Source organism: Eubalaena glacialis, chromosome 2 (genome assembly GCF_028564815.1).
Source record: "Eubalaena glacialis isolate mEubGla1 chromosome 2, mEubGla1.1.hap2.+ XY, whole genome shotgun sequence".
NCBI classification, from domain to species: Eukaryota; Metazoa; Chordata; class Mammalia; order Artiodactyla; family Balaenidae; genus Eubalaena; species Eubalaena glacialis.
Window position 1 is genome coordinate 107,092,846 of NC_083717.1, and position 25,543 is coordinate 107,118,388.

General features: G+C 40.4%; 2 protein-coding genes across 3 annotated transcripts in view; both read right to left on the bottom strand.

Annotated features, from left to right (window-relative positions):
- Positions 1-9,617, bottom strand: part of GOLM2 (golgi membrane protein 2) — a 102,358-nt gene extending 92,741 nt beyond the window's left edge. For both annotated transcript variants that reach the window (XM_061182203.1, XM_061182204.1), the window contains exon 1: positions 8,993-9,617. In XM_061182203.1, the coding sequence (XP_061038186.1) occupies positions 8,993-9,319 (327 nt within the window). In that variant the 5' untranslated portion in view covers positions 9,320-9,617. The remainder of the gene's footprint in view (positions 1-8,992) is intronic.
- Positions 9,618-21,272: 11,655 nt separating this feature from the next.
- On the bottom strand, positions 21,273-21,800 carry LOC133085253 (MORF4 family-associated protein 1-like). The gene has a single exon (XM_061182205.1). It carries the CDS (start codon positions 21,756-21,758, stop codon positions 21,375-21,377), a length of 384 nt encoding a protein of 127 aa, XP_061038188.1. The 5' UTR covers positions 21,759-21,800; the 3' UTR covers positions 21,273-21,374.
- Between the last annotated feature and the right edge of the window lie 3,743 nt (positions 21,801-25,543).

The window sequence follows — 25,543 nt, forward strand, 5'->3', positions numbered from 1 at the left end:
CTATATGCTCTAGGGGTGTCCCCTATGTGGGCTACATGGGCCCTTCTGTTGTGGCGGTCTGTCTACTGCAGGCAGTCTGGTAGGTGTAGCTGGCCCCCAGCCCTGTTGGCTACCAGGCTGTGCCTTGTGTGCAGGCTGCTGGCCACTGGTTGGTGAGGCTGGATCACAGGCTACTAGCTGAGGGCCCTGGGGTCCTAGGACTAGTGTTGGCCCACTGGTGGGTGGGGCCAGTTCCTGACACAGCTGGCTGCAGGGTCCAGGGTGTCCCAAAGCTGGTGTTGGCCCACTGGTGAGTGGGGCTGGATCCTGGGGTAGCTGGCTAAGGGGTCCAAGGTGGTATCAGCCTGCTGGTGGGTGGGTTTGGGGCCCAGGGGGTCCCGGGGGCTGGTGCTGACTTGCTAGTGGGCTGAGTGGAGTTCCCGGGTCTCTGGTTGTAGGGCCTTGGGGGTCTTGGAGCTGGTGTTGGCCTGCTGGTGGGCAGGGTTGGGGCCAAGGGGGTATTAGGGCTGGTGTTGCCCTGTTGGTGGGTGGGCTGGGTCCTGGTACAGGAGACTGCCTTGATACAATTCTTCTATCAGATAAATGTATCGTGAATATTTCTTCCAACCCATGACTTGCTTTTTCTTTCTTTCCTTTTTTAAATAGTGCCTTTGGAGGAGGAAAGTTTTTAATTTTGATAATCAAATTTATCTGTTTTTTTCTGTATGGTTCATGCTTTTTGTGCCCTCAAAATCCATGCCTATCCAAAGTCACAAATATTCTCCTGTGTTGTCTTCTATAAGATTTATAGTTTCACCTTTTACGTTTAGGTCCATGATTCATTTCAAGTTAATTCTGTATATGTTGTGAAGCAGCACAACAGTATACAACACCACCACCCACCCCACCACCGTAAAGATATCCAGTTGCTTTAACATCTTTCATTGAAATGTTTCCCCATTAAATTGTCTTGGCACTTTTGCCAAAAATCAATTGACCATATATCTGTGGGTCTATTTCTGCACTCTATTCCGTTCCAGTGATTTATATGCCTATTTTTTTTCAATAATTCCACACTGTCTTGATTACTATATCTTTATAATAAGTCATGAAATCAGGGAGTATAAGTCCTCCTACTTTGTTCTTTTTAAAATTGTTTTGGCTATTCTAGGTTATTTGCATTTCCATATACATTTTAGAAACAGCTTGTCAGTTTCTACAAAAAAATAAAATAACTTTTAAAAGCCCGCCAGAGTTTTTATTGAATCTTATATCAGTTTTCTACAGCAGGGGTCCCCAACCCCCGGGGCACGGACCATTACTGGTCCACGGCCTGTTAGGAACCAGGCCACACAGCAGGTGAGCAGCGGGCGAGCAAGCGAAGCTTCATCTCCTGCTCCGCATCGCTCACATTACCGCCTGAACCGTACCCTGCCCCCCTCCCATCTGTGGAAAAACTGTCTTCCACGAATGTGGTCCCTGGTGCCAAAAAGGTTGGGGACCGCTGTTCTAGAGCCATTATAACAACGTACCACAAACCCAGTGACTAAAACAACCAAAAATTTTCTCTCACAATTCTGGAGGCTAAAAGTCCAAAATTAAGTTGTCTGTAGGGCCATGCTTTCTATTTGAAGGCCCTAAAGGAGGATCCTTCCTTGCGTCTTTCTTAGCTTCTAGTAGTTGCTGACAATCCTTGGCATTCCTTGACTTATAAATGCATCACTCCAATCAAGGCCTCCATCTCCACATGGTCTTCTTCCCTGTATTTCTTTATGTATCCAAATTTCCTCTTCTTATAAGTACACAAGAAATTGGATTAGGGTCCACTCTAATCCAGTAACCCATAACACTTTGTATCAGCACTAAGGACTATCAAGAACTCATTGGAAAAATTTTTAAATATGGTCCTTCCTCAAGCAACTTAAAATTTTGTTGAGAAGACAAAGTCAACACCTAAGAAACTATTAGTGAAAAATGAAAAACAAAATAAATTAGTGTGGCTCAAACAATAAATGTTACTTGTGTACAAAGAAAAAAAAGCATACTCCAGGTCAGAAGTCCCAGAGGGCTTCATGGTCGAAGTACCAAAAGATTAGTATAACAGAGAAACAGAAAAGAGGCAAGAGGTAAGAGTCATTAACAGGAACAAAGGTACAGAAACAGAAATTAACATGACACAGAAAGGCAGGTGGGGAGACAAAGGTAAGCAAAGCAACACGTCTGGAACACAGTTTGGGTCAGGAGGCAGTGGGAGACGAAGGTAGATGGAGGCACTCCATGGAAGACCTTAAAGGTTAGACAGCAGAATTCTGATTTGACACAGTGAGTGATACAACTACTCTGAAAGTAAGGTTTGAGGAAGATCAGGTTTGCTTAAGGGGGAGAACTAACTGAAAGAAATAGAGTCCAGGGCAAGGAGGCTAGTTAGGAAGCTCCTGCTTCCTTTCCAATCAATTCTCTATTCTGCAACCAGAGTGATGTTTTTTTAAACTCAATTTGATCAAGTAACTCCTCTGCACCTTCACTGAATATGAGATGCTGAAGGAATCAAAGATGACACCAAAATTTCTAACCTCCATCTTAATAATAGTTGCATGAGCTTTATAAGGACCAAGAAGGTAGGAAAGGGATATATAGTTTGGAGAGGAGGTATGAGTTTTGTATGGCTTATGAATAATTTGAGGTAGCAATTAAACAACAGCTAGAATTTGGCCAGATTATGAGGGGGGAGGCAGAGGCAAAGGCAGGAATTTTCATGTGCAGTATATTAAAGAACTGTACAAGGCTGATCTTCAAATTACAGAGGGATAGGCAGGCTTCAGGGAGTCAGCTGAGACAAGTATGAGAGGAGTTAACTAAGCCTAATTAGAAGTGGACCAGGAAAGGTGGCAGGGGTGGAGTCAGACAACCAGGAGCAAAGGGTGAGGCAGGTTGGCTAGAGCTGGGACGGATCTTAAGCAGGAACCCGGACAGAATCCCATCCTGGAAAGAAGGCAGGACAGAAATAAGGAAGAGGTTGTGGAATAATAATAGCTAACATAACACTTATTAAACATTTCTTTTTTTTTACTATGTGGTAGGCATTGTTCTAAGCATTTAAATGAATTTATTCACTTAAACTTCACAAGAGTGAGAGAACTAACTATTACTGTCCTTATTTTACAGATGCGGAACCAAGGCACAGAGAAGTTAAGTGATTTGCCCGGGGTTCTACACATAGCAAATGGCAGGCCAGGATTTGAGACCATGGTAATGAACATCTACTCTGTGCCAGGGTTTTTACATATACTTACTTGGTATGTGTATGAGTGTTGTGTACACACACAAACGCAACAATGATTTTTTTGGGAAAAAAGAGTAATATGTTACCCACCCTCCTTTCTGGCAGATGACCTTTCCCCTATTCAAGCAAAGGTACAATATATTACTGCCATCAAGGAGGATTATGGTTGTTAAAGGGAAAAAGAGGTCATTTACTGTTCAGCTTCAAACCTAAAAACTGACTTTTTTTTTTCATCTGTAATAAAACAACAGTTTTGGGAAGGTCTTTTTCTACATTCTAACAGCTTCTTTTATTTCTCAAGAGCTTGACTTGGCCCACCTGGATCACATAACTTTGGTACAAGATACAGGCAGGAAGAATTCAAGTTAGGATAAGAGAAATAACCAACACCTAGGAAATAGAAGAAAGGGTCTTTCTCACAGAAAGAAGAAAGAAAAAGCAGTGTGTGTGTCACAGATTCCCCCTTGTTATGGGCTGAACTGTATTCCTCCAAAACCCATATACTGAAGTCTCAACGCCCAGTACCTCAGAATGAAACCTATTTGGAAATAAGGTCTTTAAAGAGGTAATTAAGTTAAAATGAGGCCATTAGGGTGGGACCCTAATCCAATACGACTGGGGTCCTTATAAGAAGAGGAAGAGACCCCAGGGATGCAGGAGCACAGAAGGACAACCATGAGATGAAAAAGCAGCAAGAAGGTGGCCATCTGCAAGCCAAGGAGAAAGGCTCCAGAAGAAACCAACCTGCTGGTACTTCAACCTTGGACTTCTAGACTCCATCAGAGTTTATGTTACATCAGAACATAAATTTCTGTTGTTTTTAGCCAACCAGTCTGTGGTATTTTGTACGGCAGCCGTAACCAACTAATACACCCCTCTAGGCTGAAACTCCTTAGGGAGGAAGGCAAAAAAATAAGGTAAATGTGGGGGGAATCCCAAAGAAGTGGAGCTTGTTTCTCACTTCCATGGACAATTTCAAGCTCCCTTAAAGAATTTCTGTGTTCTAACAGCCCAGATAACAGATTGAAAATGGCAGGATAGAATAATAAATTAGAAGATGTCCAATGTCACCTTTCCGATTCTTGTGGAGCAGGGATTCCTAGATTCCCAAAGATAGCCTGACAGTTGCAATGAATACATCTAGCACCTAGACTTTGGTCTCTAATACCATTTTCCAATAAAAGGAACTAGAGATCCGTGGAGAAGGAGTCTAGGACTGGGGCAGGAAGTATACAAGATAAGCCAGAAGCATCTTGTAGTGCCAGAAAGTAGGGGTTTATCACAATGATGGGGTATTATGTCAGAGGGATACAGGAGGCAAATGAAAGAGCTCCCAATGGCCAAAGTTGGAACGATTTGAGCAGCAAAATAAAGTAGCATTGGATTATAACCTAAAGTATAAAATAAATATCCATGAATCCATACTGATATAAATAAATGACTGAGTAAATAAGGGAGAAGAGATAAAGGTCCAAGTAATTTGTATGCAGAAGAATTCCAAGTAATTTATATAGATACTCTGCCCTTAAGGAGATAGAACCTAACTCCCAATTCATTAAGTGTTGGCTGCACATAGTAACTTCCTTCCAAAGAGTACGGCATGGAAAAGGAGAAAAAGAGAGTAACTTTACAGTGGAGAAACCTGATAAACACTACCTCAAGCCAGGTGATCAAGGTTAACATCTAGTGATAAGTCATTTTGGGAGATGTTCCCTTGATACGATGAGTATGGCACTTTATCTCTGTGGTCTTCCTCCCCAAAACCATTACCTGAGTCTAATCCTGAGAAAAGCATCAAACAAATCCCAACTGAGGGACATTCTACAAAACACCTGACCAGTGATGCTCAAAACTTTCAATATCATAAAAAACAAAGTCTGAAAAAACTAAAAGAAGACTAAAGAGACATGACAACTAAATGTACTGTGGAACCCTGGATGGGATCCTGGAACAGAAAAAGGGCATTAGAGAAAAACTGAGAAAATCAAAATGAAGTATGGACTTCAGTTATTAATAATGTATCAATAGGGATTCATTAATTATGACAAATGTACCATATTAATGTAAGATGTTAATAACAGGGGAAATTAGGTGTGGGGTATGAGGAAACTGTTTGTACTATCTTTGCAATAATTCCATAGATCTAAAATGTTCTAAAATAACAGTTAAAAAAAAAATGGTAGCCGGAGCAAGGACTGCCTTGCCAACACCCCCTCAAAACACATCATACCTAAGGCAGCTAGCTCATCAGGGCAAAGGGATTTTTGGTGTGGAACATCTATGGAGTGGAGTGGGGAAGCGTATATAGGGAGGTGATGCTGCCATAAGATCCTGGTCTCCAAAAAACTGTGAAGCAAGTACCTAGTCAGGCGTCCAAACACCACTGTTGATACTTAAGATAAAGACCCTTGAGGAACCCCAAAACCACGTGCAGATTTGAGGTCACTGCCCACATTGCCCTGGGGACATATAAGATTTAACCTACATCTCAGACACTACGGTGACAATGCGAATATTAACAGTCAGGATACCTTACTTAGACTGCAACTAAGGAACTCTCAACTTGACTGGCTTAAACAATACGGAAATTTTTTTATCTCACATAACGAGTGCCAATATTCTATTGTAACACTCCACTCTGCCATCTTCAGTGCCTCAGCCATTTCTTAGCTAACTCTCCCGGCACTCCGGTTGCCTCAATTTCAGGTATCACATGCAGAAGCAACAGTATCTGGCAGAAGAGACCATCTCTTCATTTTGAAGAGTACTGCTCAGGTACTTTGTAGAATGTCCCTGAATATGAGTTTGTCTGATGCTTTCTTATGATTAGACTGGAGATTTTTGATTTGGGGTAAGATAACCACAGAGGAGCAAGTATGACTCTTTTAAGGAGCAAGGAAACTTCCCTTCACAACTCACTAGCCAGCCCCTTCCTAAACTAATCACTGGGAATAATGAAATTACCATAATCAGTTTAAACCAATCAGGACTTAGCCCTGAGTCACAGAGAAGGATATATACCAAACAAAGGGGGTATAAATGATTATTGAAGGGGCCAGCACCAGTGTGTACTATAGGTAAAAACCCTGAAAGGCAGAGAGAGCCTTTACTTTAAAGAGACTACATTAATATGATTAAACATTAAAACAAGTCTATTTTAAAATGGAAGACACTTTTAATTGTCAATTTTACTTCAACACTATCACCACCCAAAGGGATTTTAGATCATTTATAGAAATTAAATCCCTCCTCTCATCTATTGAGGGAGTAGCAGGAATAAAGGAAACACCTCTGAAAGACAAATTTCACCTATAGTTCATCTAGACCAAGACAACCCTTTCTATTAGCAACTCAAAGCCTCCTCATTAACCCCAGGAACATACACTCACAAGCTGTCCAACAAAGATGCTATAGCTAGTTCAAAATATAAAATTGACATGCAAAGAAGAGGTATAGATTTGTGAGCCAGCTGCATAGAATATTAGCCAAACAATAGTTAAGATACCTGGGGCAACATTTCCCAAACTAGTGTGCTTTGCTACACTCTTCTGTACCATGGTAACAAGTAGGCCATGAAAACAGTAGTCGGTGATCAAATTAACTGACAGAGATTAAGTTAAACAAAATTAAATAGGCTTCTTTACTAATACATTTCTCAGAGCCTTTATATGCTAGCAGGCATTATGAATTCCAAGAGGAGGATATACTGCTTATACTATTTAACATTTCCCTCCAAAAAGAAGGTTTTCCTCTTTTCTCCTGACCATCTACAAACAATTTCTAGGACAGCATTCTGTTTAACACCATCTTGAGAAATACTGCTGTAAGGGGAAAGCAAAGGCCCAAGAATAAAGTCCATTACTGTTAGGCTGTTGGAGGGGGAAAAAAAAATCCAGCCAAGAATATAGTGAAGAAGGCAGGAAGCAAATCCGGAGAGTTCAATGATACAGAAGCGAGAAAGAAGATAGTTTCCAAAAAGCTAGAGACAATCAATTACTGAGAAATTAAATAGAATGAGAATAAAAATGTTTTTTTGGATTTGACCAGGAAGACTGACACCTGTGACCTTCAAGAGAATAGCTTCAGAAAAGAGGAGGAAAGAAGGATGGCATACAGAATAAAAAAAATTAGGATGGGGATGAAAAAAGAAATAGATGAAACATTTATAGACCACCCATAACCGGAGTTTAGCAGTGAAAATTTAAAAAGACATTGGTTGATTGGGAGAAGGGAGTATATGGAAGAATAAAAAAATTTTAGAACAGCGAACACCTACATATGGTTGAAGGTAAAAGTGAAAACCTACTGAAAGAAACTGATAATTACAGTCCAGTAGATGGAAGAAATGGAATCCTGAGTATAAATTACTAAAAAAGACTTATCTTTCTTTCCAGATTGGAGAGAATTTGAATAGTATGCCTAACCATTCCAAGACTGAAGACCTTGTTTTAATACTACAAAATTTCATGGATTTCTGCCTGTTCCACCCAAGAGAATTTTTCAGTCTATAGAGTTCAGTATGTAGTATGTTTGTAAGTTTGCTGAACTCTTGCTCCTCTCAGAAGCTGTCTATGTTATGGTGAAGGTGTAGATTATAGAAAAGCACTTACCTGAGGGCTTCAATCTTCATGAAATAAGAAACAAGGTAGAGGTTGGTGACAATAAGGAAGTTGGGAGCTCAGGAGATTTTAATTTATAATGACTTACTACAAATAATTTTAATATACAAAATAAAAACTTATAATAGGAACACACACAAAAAAAGAGTGAAGACTACCAAAAGAGGGTCCAAAAAGAAAGGCATCTACTTATCCCACCCAGAAATTTACTGCAGTAAATCAACAGAAGTTGCATAGGTCATAAGTTAATAACACAGTTCCCAATATGCTGGTGAGAACAAAGACTATTCAGCGGCGGGTCTAGTTACAGTCTAGCTTTAAACTTTTAAAATTTAAACTTAGTATGGCTTTCCAACACCAACCCTAATAGTTAAGCATACAAAATTTCATTTTTATTTCCTTTCAAGATCAATGAGGACAATGACATGAGATTCTGTTGCTTAGAACTTATTTCTAGGTTCTACCTTTTCGGCTATTTCACTAACCATTCAAACTGAGTACATAATTTTGCATTATCTATGTCCAAGTCACAAGTGGCTCATATATGGCTCCAGAGCCCATCTATCATAACATTTTCATCACAAAAAAGGCAGTAATATCCGACTCTTTGCTTAATACATAGCCCTATAGAGATGTAAGAAAACTCAGACTGCTTTAAAAAATATATGGTGACCACCATAAGTAGAGGAGTTAGAGGAGGCCCCATTCTTTAAATAAATAAATAATAATCAGTGTGCACGGAATAAAGGATAAGGTAAACACACCAAATCCGGCAGCCTCCAGATTTGTGTATCTGTAAACGTAAGGCGGCCGACCACATAGGCCAGATGATTACTACTGCCAGCTCAGCAGCTGAGCTTGGAGAAGAGGCGGCATCCACACACAGGCCACTCTTGAGAACCAAAACTTACAGCCAGTTTCATCTGGCAGGGACTGGAAAATGTGGCAGTGATTAAACCGGTTAAAGTCCGACAGAAACAGGGTGTTAGCGGTAAGGGGAGCCTCCGAGGCTGCAATTCTGGAAGGCATAAGGCAGCCACGGCTGGGCGAACACCCCCACGGCGGAGCTGAAAAAAACTATGGGGGTTGAGGGGAGAGGGCTCGTCCTTACCTTGTCATCCTCGCATCTTTTCCCCAGGCCCTCCCTGGCCTGCAGCCGGCTGCTGAGCCGGCCGTAATCGGCCTCTTTCTGGTCAATCTGTTTCTTGTGCGAGTCCACCAAGAGCAGGAGGTCCGAATTGCGCTTCTCCAGGCGCCCGCGAGCCACCTCGGTGCGCTGGACCTGGCCCTGCAGCTCGGCCACCTCCTCCTGAAGCAGGACGTGGCGGGAGGAGATGCTCCAGTAGTTGAAGGCGAGGACCGCGATCACCACCAGCAGGACCACCAACACGAAGGAGGGCAGGCGGCCGGCCCGCCTGTTCGCCCCGAAACCCACCATGGGGCCGAACCAGGCTGTACCCCGGTGCCTCGGCGCCGACGCCTGCGGGCAGACGCTCAGGCAGAGGTGGCTGAATTGCCTGGGGGACGCGGCCCCAGGGCCGGCTGAAGCCGGAGGCGGGCCGATTCGCCCGCCCGCGAGCCGGAGAAGGGGGCGGGGCCGCAAGCCGCAGGCCCCTCCCCGCCCCCCCCCTCAAATCCTGCCACAGCGCGTTCCGCAGGCGCTGAACTAGACCCCGCACCAGCTGGGCAGAACCAGGAGAACCCAGCTGCCCAAACCCCAGGTCCAATACTTCAGGGTTAGGGGGCGGGGAAAAGAGCCGGAAGGGGGTGGATTTAAATCTGGCCCCGCCCATTGGCTGGGTCTGGGTCGCCAAGGGGGTCATTTCCTAGTTTCCGCCAACACCCCCTCTTCTCGCGAGAAAGTGGGCTTCTCTCGCTCTTCGCAGTCTTATCTCGCGAGGGTTATCTCTGTACGGAAGAGTGTTGTGATTTTGGCGGTCTGGGTAAGCTCTTGTATACCTGAACCGGAGCCCCTTCGGCTTTTACCTGCTCAAGCCCCTTGACCCACGGTCTAGGGAGTGCCTACCATGCCATGGCCCTCGTGAGAGTTTTTGTTTTTGAGGACATCTGAGGTTGCGACCGCTATGTAAGGAAAACTTAGGTGAGCTGCGGGCAGAAGGGGCGACTAGAAAGATTTTGTATTTGCTTCAGTAGGTTTTCTTGCTTGTGCTAACGATGTGGAGAGAAAACAATAACCAGAAAGAAAACGACCATGAAATTGTGGTGCCCCAAACATTACGGAGGAAAGCAAGAGCAACTAAGCTTTATGACTGAAAGAGGTGGTGCCAGCCTGGTTTCCAAGGTTACTGCTTTCACTAATGGAAAGAACTTCAGAATGTATGAGCCCCTGTTCCTAAACTCACTGCTGCTTTTGCCTTGAACTGGGCTTCCAAGTAGAAAGTCCAGAAGCTGCCCACAATGAATGATAACTTATGCTGTTACTGACAGCAAGCACGGTCTGGGTTAGATATAGTAGATCCCTTACAAATTGTTTTTGCATACTTAGTCTCATATTATCCCCTCAGCAACACAGTTTTACAGATGAGGAATCCAAGACACAAAGATGTACTAGAAACTTTCTCAAAGTCCCATATCTTGTTTGAGACAGAATTAGGCTTGAATTCGGGTCATTGGTCTCTAACATCATTGCTCTTTGCATTATACCAGGCTAACTGTTGCTATATGTTCGGCATTAATTACAGTGATGCAGAAAAAGCCTTCACCTCTTTTGTGTTTTCTGCATATTTCATTTGTCCTCGCATAAAAGTTTTTTTTTTTAACATCTTTCGCATAGAAGTTTTAAAAGTTATTTGGCTCTATCCTGTTTAAGGAGAAGATGGAGTTGCTTTATTTTTCAGACCTCAGGTTCAAGAATGAACATAAACCAACCAAACGCAAAAACTTTGGTATTTTCATTCAAATCAGAGTGGTATGATTTTGAAGTAAGAAGACTTGTTATCTTTGAATAATTATTCTATGTTTCCTGTCCATTTCAAAAATAAAGTTTCTTGCCTAGTAGTCCTAGAGTAGCCTGGAAGAATTATTGCATCCTGAAAGAGTGATGATTTCTCTCTTACAAATACAGAAAAAAACCACCAAAATTATTAATATTTAGTCCACATCAAACTTGAGCCCTTTGCTCTGGCTTCATAAGATCTAAGAAATCCCCTCTAGTCTCAAAGGACAAGCAGACCTTGGCAAAAGGGAGCAAGGCAAAAATGGGAAATCCTCGTCTATAATGAATCCACCTATCCTTTCCTCAATTTCATATTGACTTTGCTTTGCTTAGCCAGCAGTTGAAACTATAAAGTGACGTTAAACTGCTTAAGATGTTTCAGATGATCTTTCCAAAAGTGTTTTCATTTTTATGTGGGATTCTAGCATGTAGAAGTATAATATTATTGTACAAAACACATTCACATACATTTGTTTCATCAGATGCTTAAAAGAACTATTTGGTACCATTATTCCATTTTACAGATGTGGAAGTAACTTGCCCAAAGTTATACATCTAGTAAGTGGCAGGGCTGAAGCTTGAAAAACAATCCTCCTTCCACTCTTCCCCCGGGGAGAAAATTTTTTTTATCTGTTTTGATGGTTACCTCTTCGAGTTCTTCCCTCTACTAAGAAACCCAATCCAGATATCATGAAGACAGTGTATAAGTGTTCTTCTATGGATGGTTCTGGATTAGGCTTTAAACTAATTGAGGTAAAAGTCAATTCCTTAAATCAGATGATCGAGGTTAACAACAACAGTGGTTGGTCATGTTGTTAGCATGTACCTTTGATAGGATGTGATGGAAGTAGCACTCTGTGGTTTTCCTCCCCAAAACTCATAACCCTGTCTAATCATGAGGAAAACATCAGACAAATCCCAATTGAGGGACATTCTACAAAATGCCTGAACAGTAATCCTACACACTATCAAGGTTCTCAAAAACAAGGAAAGTCTGAAAATTTTTCACAGCCAAAAGAATAATGTGGTATCCTAGATAGGATCCTAGAACGGAAAAAGGACATTAGGTAAAAACTAAGGAAATTTGAATAAACTTGGACTTGAATTAATAATAATGTTTTTATTACTGATTGATTGTCACAAAGGTACCACGCTAAGCTAGGATGTTAGTAATGAGGGAGACTAGATGTAGGGTATATAGGAACTCTGTAGTATTTTTACAGGTTTTCTGTATTTCTAAAACTTCTAAAATTTTAAAAATTAGTTATAAAAGTTCCTATTTGGGGGGATATCTTTTATGATATCAAGTATGGATATAAATATATTCATATAATTGGAAAGGCAGTATAATCACAGATAAATAATGTTTTAAGATTTAATAGAGGACGTCCCTGGTGGCACAGTGGTTAAGAATCCACCTAACAATGTAGAGGACATGGGTTCGAGCCCCTGTCTGGGAAGATCCCACATGCCGTGGAGCAACTAAGCCTGTGCACCACAACTACTGAGCCTGCGCTGTAGAGCCTGTGAGCCACAACTACTGAGCCCGCTTGCCACAACTATTGAAGCCCCTGTGCCTAGAGCCCGTGCTCTGCAGCAAGAGAAGCCACTGCAATGAGAAGCTTGCGCACCACAACAAAGAGTAGCTCCCGCTCGCCACAACTAGAGAAAGCCAGCGCGCGGCGATGAAGACCCAATGCAGCCAAAAAAAAAAAAAAAAAAAAACCCTTTCTAAAAAAAAAAAAAAGATTTAATTGAAGCGTAAGAATCTGTTACCCAGTGGCAAGTGAGGTTAAATCATAGGAATTTTGCTTTTATATGGAGCTCATTTTCTTGAGCTCAAAATACTGTTTGGCATATATTGTCTTCAATATATGTTGACTCATAAAAAATTTGACTTCCTGGATTTGAGCAGAGGAGTAGTTATTTTATAGCTTATTCTTCAATATTTAGGACATTGAGTAGGACTAGGTTAGAGAAGGTAGCAGCTTGTAGAAATAGAAAATACACAGATGTGTAGGCAAGTTCTTTCCATTGTAAATGAAAAAAAAAAAACAAACTGGTTTCAGCAATAAATAAATAAGTAAAATTATATACATATATATATGTGTGGGTGGGTGGGTGCATAGATAGATAGATACTAGGGTAATTTACAGTACTATTGGAAGAGCACCAGGAACTGGGGTCTTTCTGTTTCCGCCCTCTTCTTGGCTTTATTCTCTCCTGCTTCAGATGGCCCTTTTCCTTGTAGACGGGAAATGTGGCCCCAGCATCCATAGGGACACATCCTGCCAGTTCCATGATCTGAGAAGCAAAGGAGTTCAGTTTTCTAGCTGTCAGTACAAAAATGACCAAGGAAAGATTCTGGTTGTCCAAGCCTGATCGTGTGCACGCCACTTGTACCTATCACTGTGCCCAGGGAGTTGAGGGGTTATGATTGGCCCAACATAGGACACTCCTCTATTGCCAGTGGGCAGTCTGATACCAAGAAACAGAAAGAGTGTTGGGTAGAACTAAATAAATAATGTCATGGCTTGTGGGATCTTAGTTCCCCAACCAGGGATTGAACCCGGGGCCCTGGCAGTGAAAACACGGGGTCCTAACCAATGGGCCACCAGGGAATTCCCACAGTTTTCTTTTTCTTGACATGTATTACCTCCCTTCCAATTAAGAACAGTCAGTGACTGAATAAAGACAGTGTCACAGGTTGGGTTCCCCAGGAAACAAACTCTGAGATGGAAGTTAGGAAGGTTTTTTTAAGGGAGTGTTCCTGGGATCACCACCCACAGAAGAGAAGGGAAGGGAAGGGAGGAAAACAGGATGGGCAGAGGGAGAAGTTGGGCTGCTATAAAGTCTCAGTGAAAGCCTCAGCCAACTCCCTGAAGAGCTCTGAAGCTGGGATGTCCCTTCAGAGCTGTCCTGCATTGGAGGGGTCCAGACCTTTATATCCCCAGATCAACCAGGTTTTGGATGGCTAGGGGGAAAAGTCACAGTCACAGGAAGGGGTATGATGTCATGCATGGAGATGGATGCTATGATGTGCCACTCAGATCCCATTTCAGGAATGAAGGACTTTTTTCCCCAGCTGCTGGGAGTGCTGTCAACAGATAGCCCTCAGCTATCAGCCACCTTCAGAATTACCTCAGCTGAAAAGGGTTACCTTGTGAAGAGAATGCCCCCTTCCCATGGCAGCCAGTACTAGTCAAGAGAAAACAAAGTTGTTAAGTTACTTCCCTACATCAAACCTATTTCCTACAGTTGTATAGCAAGAGGCAGTATGCTGTAAGGGGTAATGTGGGCTCTGGAGTAAGAATGTGTGAATTAAAAGTCTCTCTTTGCCTCTTAATAAGTTTGTAACATCAAGCCAGCTACTTAAACTCAGAACCTCAGTGTTCTTATTTCCAAAATGGCCTATCAGTTAGGATAAAGTTTGGCTCCATATAAGGGGAAAAAATAATAAACAAGATAGGGTTTTCTCCTTTCTCACATAAAATAAATTGAGAAGCAGGCCATCCGGGACTGGTATGGCAGGCTCTTTCCAGCTCACTGCTCTGTCATCCCTACAGTATGGACCTCATCTTCACTTCCAGACATGACATTCTTGGTCCAGGAAAGGAGAAAGGGTATGCCCTTCTCCAACTATTAAGAAGACTTCTCCAAATGTACATTTCCACTTCTCATTGCTCTGAAGCTAGTCACACAGTCACCACCCTGAGACCAAGGAGGCAAGGAAATATATCTTACAGCAGCAATGTCCTCATTTGAAAATTAAGGTCTTTTAGTGAAGGAAAAGGGAAGAAAAAGTATAAGGAAGCAAAAACAAACTCTGTCACAAAGGGGGGTAATCATAATGCTTATCTCATATGGTTGTTGTGTGAATTAAATGAGTTAATACATGTGCAGTGCTTAGAACAGGCATTTAGCAAGTATTCAATAAATGTGGCTACTACTGCTGCTGTTACTATAACAGTGGTTCTCAGTTTGTGGTGGGGGCATGAACGAATCTATATGTTCACTAACCTTTGTCTGTATATTGAATAAATAATTTCTACAAAATCTCACTACTTTTTTAAAAAAAATCTGAGATGCTATTGTGATGAATAAAATAAAAACTTACCTTAAATTACTAGTGACTTCATAACCTTTTCCATTATATATTTTCTTAATCAGTGGACACTGAAAGTATAATTACTGTCACATGAGTATCTGTACAGTTTCTGACATTAAAAAAGAAGTTCTTAGAGTCAAAATATTGGTAATTTTGGGACTAAAGGGCCATGGTTTTGGTAGGACTGCAACCCAGCATCTATCAGCCTTTCCAGCCTTATTTTTTCCCCTATATCTCATGCCCTAGCTCTAAGGATATCCTGTTTTTCAGGCTATCTTATGTCTCTGATGCTTTGTTTGACTATTCCATATTGGAAAGCTTCCCTAACTTTCTTTTTTCACTACCATTTATTCATTAATTTCTTCATTATTAATAACGTTACAAATATCTCAGATACCCATGTGATCACAATTATATTATTACTATAATAGTTGATTGAGAAAATACTTAATTGAAAAGTTTATTATGAAGTGAGTAATGCTTGTTTTTTTTAATTGAAGTATAGTTGATTTACAGTATTGTGTTGGTTTAAGGTGCACAGCAAAGTGATTCAATTATATCAATATATGTATTTCAGATTATATTACATTATAGGTTATTACAAGATATTGAATGTAATTCCCTGTGTTATACAGTAAATCCTTATTGCTTATTTATTTCGTGTATAGTAGTTTGTATCTATTAATCCCATGCTCCTAATTTGTCCCTCCTTTCCTCTCCACTTTGGTAACCATAAATTTGCTTTCTATAAGTCTTTATTTTATATATAGATTCATTTGTATTATTTTTTAGATTCCACATATAAATGATATCATATAGTGTTTGTCTTTCTCTGTCCGACTTCACTAAGTATAATATTCCCTAGGTCCATCCATGTTGCTGCAAATGGCAATATTTCATTTTTTATGACTGAGTAATATTCCATTGTATGCATACACATATATATACCACATCTTCTTAAGCCAATCATCTGTTGATGGGCACTTGGTTTGATTCCATGTCTTGGCTATTGTAAATAGTGCTGCTGTGAACACTGGGGTGCGCATTTCTTTTCAAATTAGAGTTTTTATTTTTTCCAGATATATATCCAGGGGTGGGATTGCTGGATCATACAGTAGCTCTATTTTTAGTTTTTTAAGGAACTTCATACTATTTTCCATAGTGGCTGCACCAATTTACATTCCCACCAACAGTATACAAGGGTTCTCTTTCTCCACACCCTCTCCAGCATTTATTATTTGTAGACTTTTTGATGATAGCCATTTTGACTGGTGTGAGGTCATACCTCATTGTGGTTTTGATTTGTATTTCTCTAATAATTAGCAAAGTTGAGCATCTTTTCATGTGCCTGTTGGCCATCTGTATGTCTTCTTTGGAAAAGTGTCTATTTAGATCTTCTGCCTAGTTTTTGATTGGGTTGTTTGTTTTTTCGATATTGAGTTGTATGAGGTGTTTGTATATTTTGGATATTAACCTCTTGTCAGTTGCATCATTTGCAAAAATTTTTTCCAATACTGTAGGTTGTCTTTTCATTTTGTTGATGGTTTCCTTTGCTGTACAAAAGCTTTAAATTTTGAATAGGCCCCATTTGTTATTTTTGCTTTTATTTATTTATTTATTTATTTATTTATTTATTTGCTCTGGGAGACTGATCTAAGAAAATATTTCTATGATTTGCATCAGAGAATGTTTTGCCTATGTTCTCTTCTAGGAGTTTTATGATGTCATGTCTTATATTTTGGTCTTTAAACCATTTTGAGTTTATTTTTGTATATGGTCTGAAGAAGTGTTCTAATTTAATTGATTTACATGCAGCTATCCAGCTTTTCCAACACCACTTGTTGAAGAGATGGTCTTTTCTCCATTGTATATTCTTGCCTCCTTTGTCATAGATTAATTGACCATAGGTGCATAGGTTTATTTCTAGGCCTTCTATTCTGTTCCATTGATCCATATATCTGTTTTTTGTGCCAATACCACACTGTTTTGATTACTGCAGCTTTGTAGTATAGTCTAAAGTCTAGAAGGGTTATCCCTCCAGCTTTGTTCTTTTTCCTTAGGATTGCTTTGGCAATTCTGGGCCTTTTGTAGTTCCATATAAATTTTAGGATTGTTTGTTCCAGTTCTGTGAAAAATGTCATGGGTATTTTGATAGGGATTGCATTAAATCTGTAGGTTGCTTTGGGTAGTATGGCTTTTTTTTTTTTTTTTTGGCTGCGTTGGGTCTTCACTGCTGCACACGGGCTTTCTCTAGTTGTGGAGAGTGGGGGCTTCTTCGTTGCAGTGTGCATGCTTCTCATTGCAGTGGCTTCTCTTGTGCAGGCTCTAGGCACACAGGCTTCAGTAGTTGTGGCATGTGGGCTCAGTAGTTGTGGTTTGCGGGCTGTAGAGTGCAGGCTCAGTAGTTGTGGTGCACGGGCTTAGTTGCTCCACGTCATGTGGGGTCTTCCCGGACCAGAGCCTGAACCCGTGTCCCCTGCATTGGCAGGCGGATTCTTAATCACTGCACCACCAGGGAAGTCCCAGTATGGCTATTTTAACAATATTAATTCTTCCTAATCCAAGAGCCTGGAATTAAATGAAAAATTTAAAACTTCACTATTGTGGCACTATGTTATTGGAATCCTACTTTGTTCAAGGCTTTATATCATAAAGTGTGCATTAATTAAAATTGACTAATTAATTAATTAGATATTATTTGAGTGCCTGCTGTGTACCAGATATTGTTGCAGGTAGGAGGAGTTGCAGAGCATACAGCAGAGACAGAAATGTCCTCCTGAATCTTTCAGTCTCTTCTTCCTTTACCAATACGCAACAAGGAAACTACTCAGTCTACCTCCTTTAAAACACGTCCTTTTGACACCTCCCATGCCTTGCTGCTCCCAAGTAGAAATGACCACTATCTTATTGTGCATCCACGATGTTCTTTAGATTTCTACCATAGCAGTTTATTTTTCTGTGACATATCTGCCTCCCACTAGACTTTTAGTAGGTGTTTTTCTGAAGGACCATATTAACTGATAGTATGGAGTAGGCTGTGATTTTGTTTTGACCTCACATCATTAGACTTTCTTCCCCTTCTCCAATGACTGCTCACTTCTTTCTTCCCAGTTTCTTTGGATTTGTCTAAAATACTTTCTGAATACTCTCTTAACCATTTCACCTTTTAAAAAAATGTTCTGGAATTATGGAATTTTAGAATAGGAAGAGATTTTAGAGACTGCCTGATTTAAAACGTCCAGTTTATAAGTGAAGATGAAAATCCAGAGAAATAGTGTGACTTGCTCAAAATCATTCTAATGGTTAAAGACCAACCTCGGATTAGAATCCAAGCTTTCTTCAAGATCTAGTATAAATCTTCTCTCTCTCTCGCTCTGAGATCTTCAAGTTCCAGCTCAGCTCATGTCTTGCTCTTCTGAATTATGCACTAATTGTCCACAAACTGCATCACTTTGGCAATAATCATTTAACCTTACATTGTTACTCTACTCTTTCACATTGGTGTATCTTGCCTGGCCAGTTAGCTATGAACTCCAAAAAGCACACTTTGTGTCACTTTTATTTTCTCTCTTCTTAGCAGGTAGCACAGTAGATAGTAGACACATAGTAGGAATTCAGTAAATATTTTTACTAATTAATCACTACTTCTCACATACCTTTCCAAAATATAGTGGGTCTTGTTCCTTAACATTTCGCTTCTATTTCCTTTGTAAGCTTTAAAAACCAGACTTAGATTCTCGGTAACCAATGAAAAGACGGTCATGCCTCTGCACAGTCTGCGGCAATGTATTTTTTTCTGGACTTGGCAGAAAACCCAAGGTTTCTGCCCTATTTTTTTTTTGTTTGTACTGCATTTCATCTAATCTTCTAGCTCTTGGTGGCTTTCTCTGCTAGACATTGTTCTGTAATGACCCAATTAAATATGGCCCCATTTAATGTAGTGGAACTTTATGTGGGGCTAATTTCAAGTGATCATCCTGTAATTTTCCAAACCTTTATTTGTAAATTTTGGTTCCCTGAAACAGTGTACTTGCTGCTGATGCTAGTATGGCACCACAATAAATCCTCTTGCACTGATGTTCAGGCAGAAGACACAGCTGTGAGGAGAGCTAGTCATGTGTCATATAGTGACCTTTAAGGGATCCTTGTTTATCCATTGTCTGAGCTTTAAGTAGAAGCTAAAAGCTTTTTTTTTTAACCTACATAATTTTTCACTGAATCTGTTAGTTTCAGCATGTTGTTTGTGTTGTTTTCAGCAGTGCAGTCCCCTGATCGATATCAAGTAAACATGATGATGGATTGAACTCACTTCACTCTTCCTGTCCAGGTACTATTTTGATTTGTCAGTATCTTGGAGAGGTAGCACATGACATCCCAAGACAGAACAGAAGCCAGTGTTTGCAAAAGAACACATTTTTCAGCAGAGTAGTATAGTAACTTTGAAATACTAATATGTTTTGAAATATGTCTGTGAACACTTTCTTATTAACATTATATCAGTGTACACAATGTTCTTTCCTTTGACATCTGGGCGTTATTAGGGTTATTTAAAATCTATATTAAAAATCATTGGTATTTTAAAGAAAATCTGTTCATTTCCATAGCCAAGTAACTTATGTCAAATGATATGTGATTAGATGACGCCCTGTGTACCCTGTGCTATTTCATGCCTTCGTGCCTTGAACGCACACCCTTCTCATTCTCTTCCCTTGAAAGCACTCCCTTCTCATTCTCTAAGCCTTTTGTGATCCTGTTTGAATGTCTCTTCCCCAACGATTTCTTCCTTGTGTCCTGCTACACCTAACTTACATGATATTACACTTATTATACCTGTATTACAGCTATTAGTTTACATATTTATCATCTTGTTAGACTGTGAGATCCTTAAAGATGAGAATTTTGTCCGATTTATCTTTCCATCATCTAGTGCTGTGTCTCACATATATTATGTTTAATGAATGAATGAAAAAGATTTATTCCCTCTGGATGTAGTTGGTTCATCCTTAGTCACTCTACCACATATAAGGAGAATCCTAAAAGTCTAAATTTTTCTTGTTTTTTTTAAAGAATGGAAATAATTTAATATTTTCTCTTCATAGAAATGAAAAAAATTTAATAGTTTACCTTCATGTTTCTGAAACTAATGCATGCTCAAAACAACAACAAATCAGATAATCAGAAAGGAAAAACAAAAAGTGAAAATTGCCCACAATTCCACCCATCCAAATGTAACCACTACTAACATTTTAGTATAGATCTTTCCTGATTTTTTTCTGTCTACATACATATACAACACAAAATATTAAACAAAATTTTTGTGACCTGCTTTTTCACTTAAAAATACCTTGGAAGCAACTTTCCATGTTAATCAAATTGGCACTACATATTCACTTTTTTTTTTTTTTTAGGTCTTGTCTTTTTAAGCAAATGAATACTTTTATTAACATGGTAAAATTTTTTTTAAACACACAGTAGGGTCTTGACCTCAAATACTTGTCAGGTCTGCTACTGAAATGAACTTACAGCTAGACAACTTATGAATCTTGAAGATACCTCGTCCCTGTTCAGTTTAGGGTCCAAAACAGACAGCCCTTGCTTTTCTTCCCCAGACCCTCAAGGGCCTTTGCAAATATCTCTTTCATTTTATGTCCAGAATCCCCTGAAATGCATCAGGGTATTACATCGATTACACAGAATACCAAGATCTATCTTGTCTCTTATTCTAGGTTCCATGTCACATAAAGCTAAGTTAGGTTGTCAAACAATATGGCCAGACAGGTTACATCAGTGTGCCGCATAAAACTTAAAATTTGAACAAAATACATCTCTCCTCCTTTGGTCTCACAGAGAAATTAAAGTCCCCAAATACAATACCATCCTGCAGCCCTTCTTCTGATTCATCAGTCCTAGCCAGATCAGCCCCATTCACATTCCCAGTTGAAGTCTGGTCCCTTCTTCAGCTTCTTTAGCAATCGCTTCATGGAGTCGTCTTCTAGAAATAATGCAGCTCCTTCAGCACCTTCAGAGCTGGAGAACTCCAACTCTGAGTCTCATCTGTTACACACAGACCCAAAGTTCCAGGGAGCTATCAGGTCACACAAGAAAGAGCAAAGCACCTCAAAAATTTAGGAATAACGAAAGCCCAGGAACAAATGTGACTGCTGCAAGAGCTTACAATCTAGGCCCTAATTCTTGTGAGAGCATTTTCCAAATAAAAGTTACCTCCCCAAAGAAAAACATTTAACAGTCAAAACTCACATTGAGGTCATTAACCACAGACCATAGCAGAAACGTGGTGTAAGTGAGGACAGAGCGTAGACAGAGAAAAAAAGAGAAAACAAAAGGCTCTCTGGTTTCAGCTTCTCCAGGGTGTCAGCCAATCTCCATCAGTTGACCAGAATCCATTGGCTGTAAACCGCTGACCCTCCTTCAGGATGACTCTCTCTTCTCTATCCCCCAGAGCAGCTCCAGCAGCATCTCTGCTATCTTCGCGATCTCCTTGGCCTTCTCCTCCGTCTTCTTGCACCATTTGGTCCCTCTGCCCTCGACTCCGTTGTCTGCATTCTGCAGATGGTTGAGCGCGCTCTGTTCTGAGGCCTCCACCTGAGTCTTGATCTGGACGAACATACTGTCCATCTCCCACAGCTTGCTCCCGTTCTGCAGGTAGGCTCTCCCGTGCTTGCGGGTGAGCGCCACAATGTCTTCGCGCATCTCGTTGATGACCGGGAGCAGGAACTGCTCAAAGTCCTCCTCGGGCTCCATCACCTCCACCTCCTCCGGCTGTGCCAGCTCCGCGATGTCCAAGGACCGCATCTTCCCCCGCTATTCCGGAACCGCAGGATGCAAGTCGGGCGCAAAGAAGCAGAGGACCTACATATTCACTTTTGGTAAATGCATAGAAAGATATATTTTATTTTCTTTAACCAACCCCTATAGATGGACACCAAGTTTTTTAGGTAGATTCTTATGGTTGCATGGAACAAATACCACTCTTCCAAGACATTTTAAAAATATAAATAAGAACCTTTTCTCAAGGAAAAGGAGGGTGTATTATAAGGATGTATATAGATTGGAAGTAGAACCAGAAGTGCATCTATCAGGAATAGAGCTCTAGGAACCACCTTCTCTTTCTGGTGCCTCTATCTTTCTTTTCCCCATAATTCCCTAATAGTCCCTTCTTCCTCAGAGTGTTTGCTTCCTCTAAACTTCCACTGGCACGTAGTTATGGCTTGGCTCACTCCAGACTCTTAATGTATGCCATTTCTTCAGCTTCTGTTCCTGCTTCTCAATCTGTAGAAGTTCAAACATTTTCATCCCACACCCAAAGGATGGTCTTGTACACTCACTCCACTTTGGATCCCCTGGTGTAGAGACTAGAAAAAGAAGTGGCAAGAGATGAAGATGAAGAGATTAGTGAGGGCCAGATTATGGAGAAGTTCATATTAAGGCGTCTGGATTTTTACCTAAGAGTAATAAGAAGCCATGAAAAAGTTTTAAGAGAGAGTGATGCAATCAGATTTATGATTTAGAAAGACTTTTCCAGCCAAATGTGATTGTGCCTCAAGTATATAGACGGTATATAGAGGGCCAGTTAGGAGACTGTTGCAATAATTCAGGTGAGAAATGATAGAGTCAGGGAAACAGTTTTTAATTTCGGCAACTGGATCACTCCTGGGCCATTCACTGAAATAGGGAACCCTGGAGAAATGGTCAGAAGTTTCTTTGTAAATTAACTTATAGCCATTTTTATAGCTGCAGAAATTTTTTCAGCTGTAGAGAAAAACTGCACATCACTTCACTACCTCCTTGAAGATCGCCACCTGACAACCTCAGGTCTTTCTATTTTCTCAAATCTATGCAAGAGCTGTATGGGGTTGTAGTTGTCTTCAGTTTTAAGCTGTGAATCTCACTTTCACTCCTCTGGCTTTATCCTCTATCATAATGAAATCAATTTTCTTGACTGAATACCATGTCATACCTTTCACCTCTTCCTGCCAGTGTGTAAGAGATACATAAGAAAAAGTACTAAAATTTTCTTCTGATAATGAACTCATAAAGTGTGGTCATCCCTGTGCCCCCTTATTTCTTCTTCTTCTTCTTTTTTTTTCACTCTCTGGGAGGCTGTTTTGGAGGAAACATCTGTCCAGGCTGTTCTTCACTTCTAGGAAATATTAGGGATGGCTGACTGAGGCTTTGAGAAATGAATTCCACAGGAGAAGGAAACAAGGTTTCTGGTTTAGTCAGCTAGCTTAGTTAACAAGACAAAAAATTCCCTTAGTCCAGGAGGGGAACAGTAGGTAGCCACCTGGAAAGTTTCATTATTCCTGGTGCTCCTCGCATCTGCCTTTTATTCCCCAAGCAGGACCTATACGAGCAAGACTGATGGCCAGTTCTCCATCATGCTTGCAGCAGGAGACCTCTCTCCACTGCCTTTCTTCCTTTTCCTCTTCCACTGAGGGGTAATTTTTGAATGGGAGCAAATTAAGTCTAAGAATTTACTAACTTGAAACACTGCTTGTTAGAATAAATGTTTTATTGCTTCTCTGCCCTTGGGGTAAGATCAAGAGTAGAATATAAGTCTTAGCTATAGTATTATTTACATATAACTTTGGCTAAAGTAGCAAGACCTGACCCATCTCACCTAAATCCATTGAATTATTCCTTCAAATCATTATCCAAGGATTAACAAGTATTTACCTCTTGCTTAGAACTTCTTTAAAGATTGTTTATATGTCCTAGATTAGAGTTTTCTTAATGGATACATAGAAACACCAATTCCATGGGAATGCTCAAAAAGTAGATGGGGTTGGGGAGCATGGGTCCATGGGGCAAATTATTTTGGTAAGCACTTCATTCTCAACCTTCCTCTTGAAGATTCACAAATTACATCAAGATATTAAAGTCCTGAGAAGTTTTATAATAAAGAAACCTATTAACTTTTTAAACAGTTTCATTGAGATACAATTTACTTACCATAAAGTTCACCCATTTAAAATGTATAATTCAATGATTTTGGTGTATTTTCAGAGTTTTGCAACCATCACCACTAATTTCAGATCATTTTCATTATCTCAAAAGAAACGCATAAGATGTCACTCCCCATCCTCCTGCCCCACAAGGTCTAGGGTTATTTTCTTTTTCTACAGGTTTGCCTTTTCTGGGCATTTCATATAGAGGGACTCATACAGTATGTGGTCCTTTGTGACTGTCTTCTTTCACTTAGCCTAAGGTTCACTTAGCTGTCTTCTTTTTTTAAATTTTTTTGGCTGTGTTGGGTCTTCGTTGCTGCATGTGGGCTTTATCTAGTTGCAGCGAGTGGGGGCTACACTCTGTTGTGGTGCGCAGGCTTCTCATTGCGGTGGCTTCTCTTGTTGCAGAACATGGGCTCTAGGCGCGCGGGCTTCAGTAGTTGCGATGTGTGGGCTCAGTAGTTGTGGCTTGCGGACTCTAGAGCGCAGACTCAGTAGTTGTGGTGCACGGGCTTAGTTTGTCCGCGACATGTGGGATCTTCCCAGACCAGGGCTCAAACCTGTGTCCCCTGCATTGGCAGGTGGATTCTTAACCACTGTGCCACCTGGGAAGTCCTAGCTGTCTTCTTTCTTAGCTGTCTTCTTAACATAAGGTTTGAGGTTCATACATGTTTGTAGCCTGCATCAGTACTTCATTATTTTTTATTTATTATTTACAAATAATGCTGCTATAAACATTCATGTACAAGGAAACCTATTAACTTTGCATGTGTTGAATAGCAAGATGAGACTGTAGCCATATGCCTGTGAGTATTTAGACATCATAAACTGTCATTTGATGAGCTAAGCTGTCACTGGGAAAATATTGTATTAGCTTAGGCTTAGGTTGTTCTTCTTCCACAAAATAATGTATATAAATTATATCAAAGGGAAGGAAAGAATATATCAGATGTACTATAATGTTACAAAAATGTTTGCATGCTTACCACTTTATAATATTTCTAGTAGAGAAGACAGGAAACCTATCTTTTAGTGCTCCAAATGAGAAGGAAGAAGTAGTGGTTGGATGTCTTCACTGTCAATCTTGATTAAAAGAGAAGAAGGCAGGTCACCTGGGAGGCTGCAGTAACCAGGTCATGTCTTAAGGAAAACGTGGGGTCAATCTCTAGCTCTGCTTTCCAGGACAAAGATCACCAGGAGCAGGTGGCTAAAAAACCAGTGTGGGTAATATCCAGTTATTACTTAATGCTCTCTTGAGTAAAAAAAAAATCGGGGAGCTATGTTTAAAAATCATTTTAACTGATGCCTGCCTCTTCGAGAACTGACATTTTCACTTACTGAACCTACTAATTAATTTGGGTCTTGGTTTAAAAATCCTCCTCTTTTTTTTGCCATATCAATCGCCAACTTCCTTGGAATTAATGTCCCATGGAGCATACCTTAGGAAATGCTGCTCTAGTTACCTCTGTTTTTAACATCATTCCATGAGCTAATCACTTCTCTTTGGGTCAAAAGCTGTGATCTTTTCCCAACAACAATCATTTGAGTCTTCATAAAACATCAAATACAGAACCTAACAACCTGGCCATTTCCCTATATTTGTGTCCTAAGACAGTTCAGTTAATTTCT

What these genes read in the sequence shown, in the direction of transcription:
- LOC133085253 (XM_061182205.1), bottom strand. Translation starts at nt 21,758, where the DNA reads ATGCGGTCCTTGGACATCGCGGAGCTGGCACAGCCGGAGGAGGTGGAG.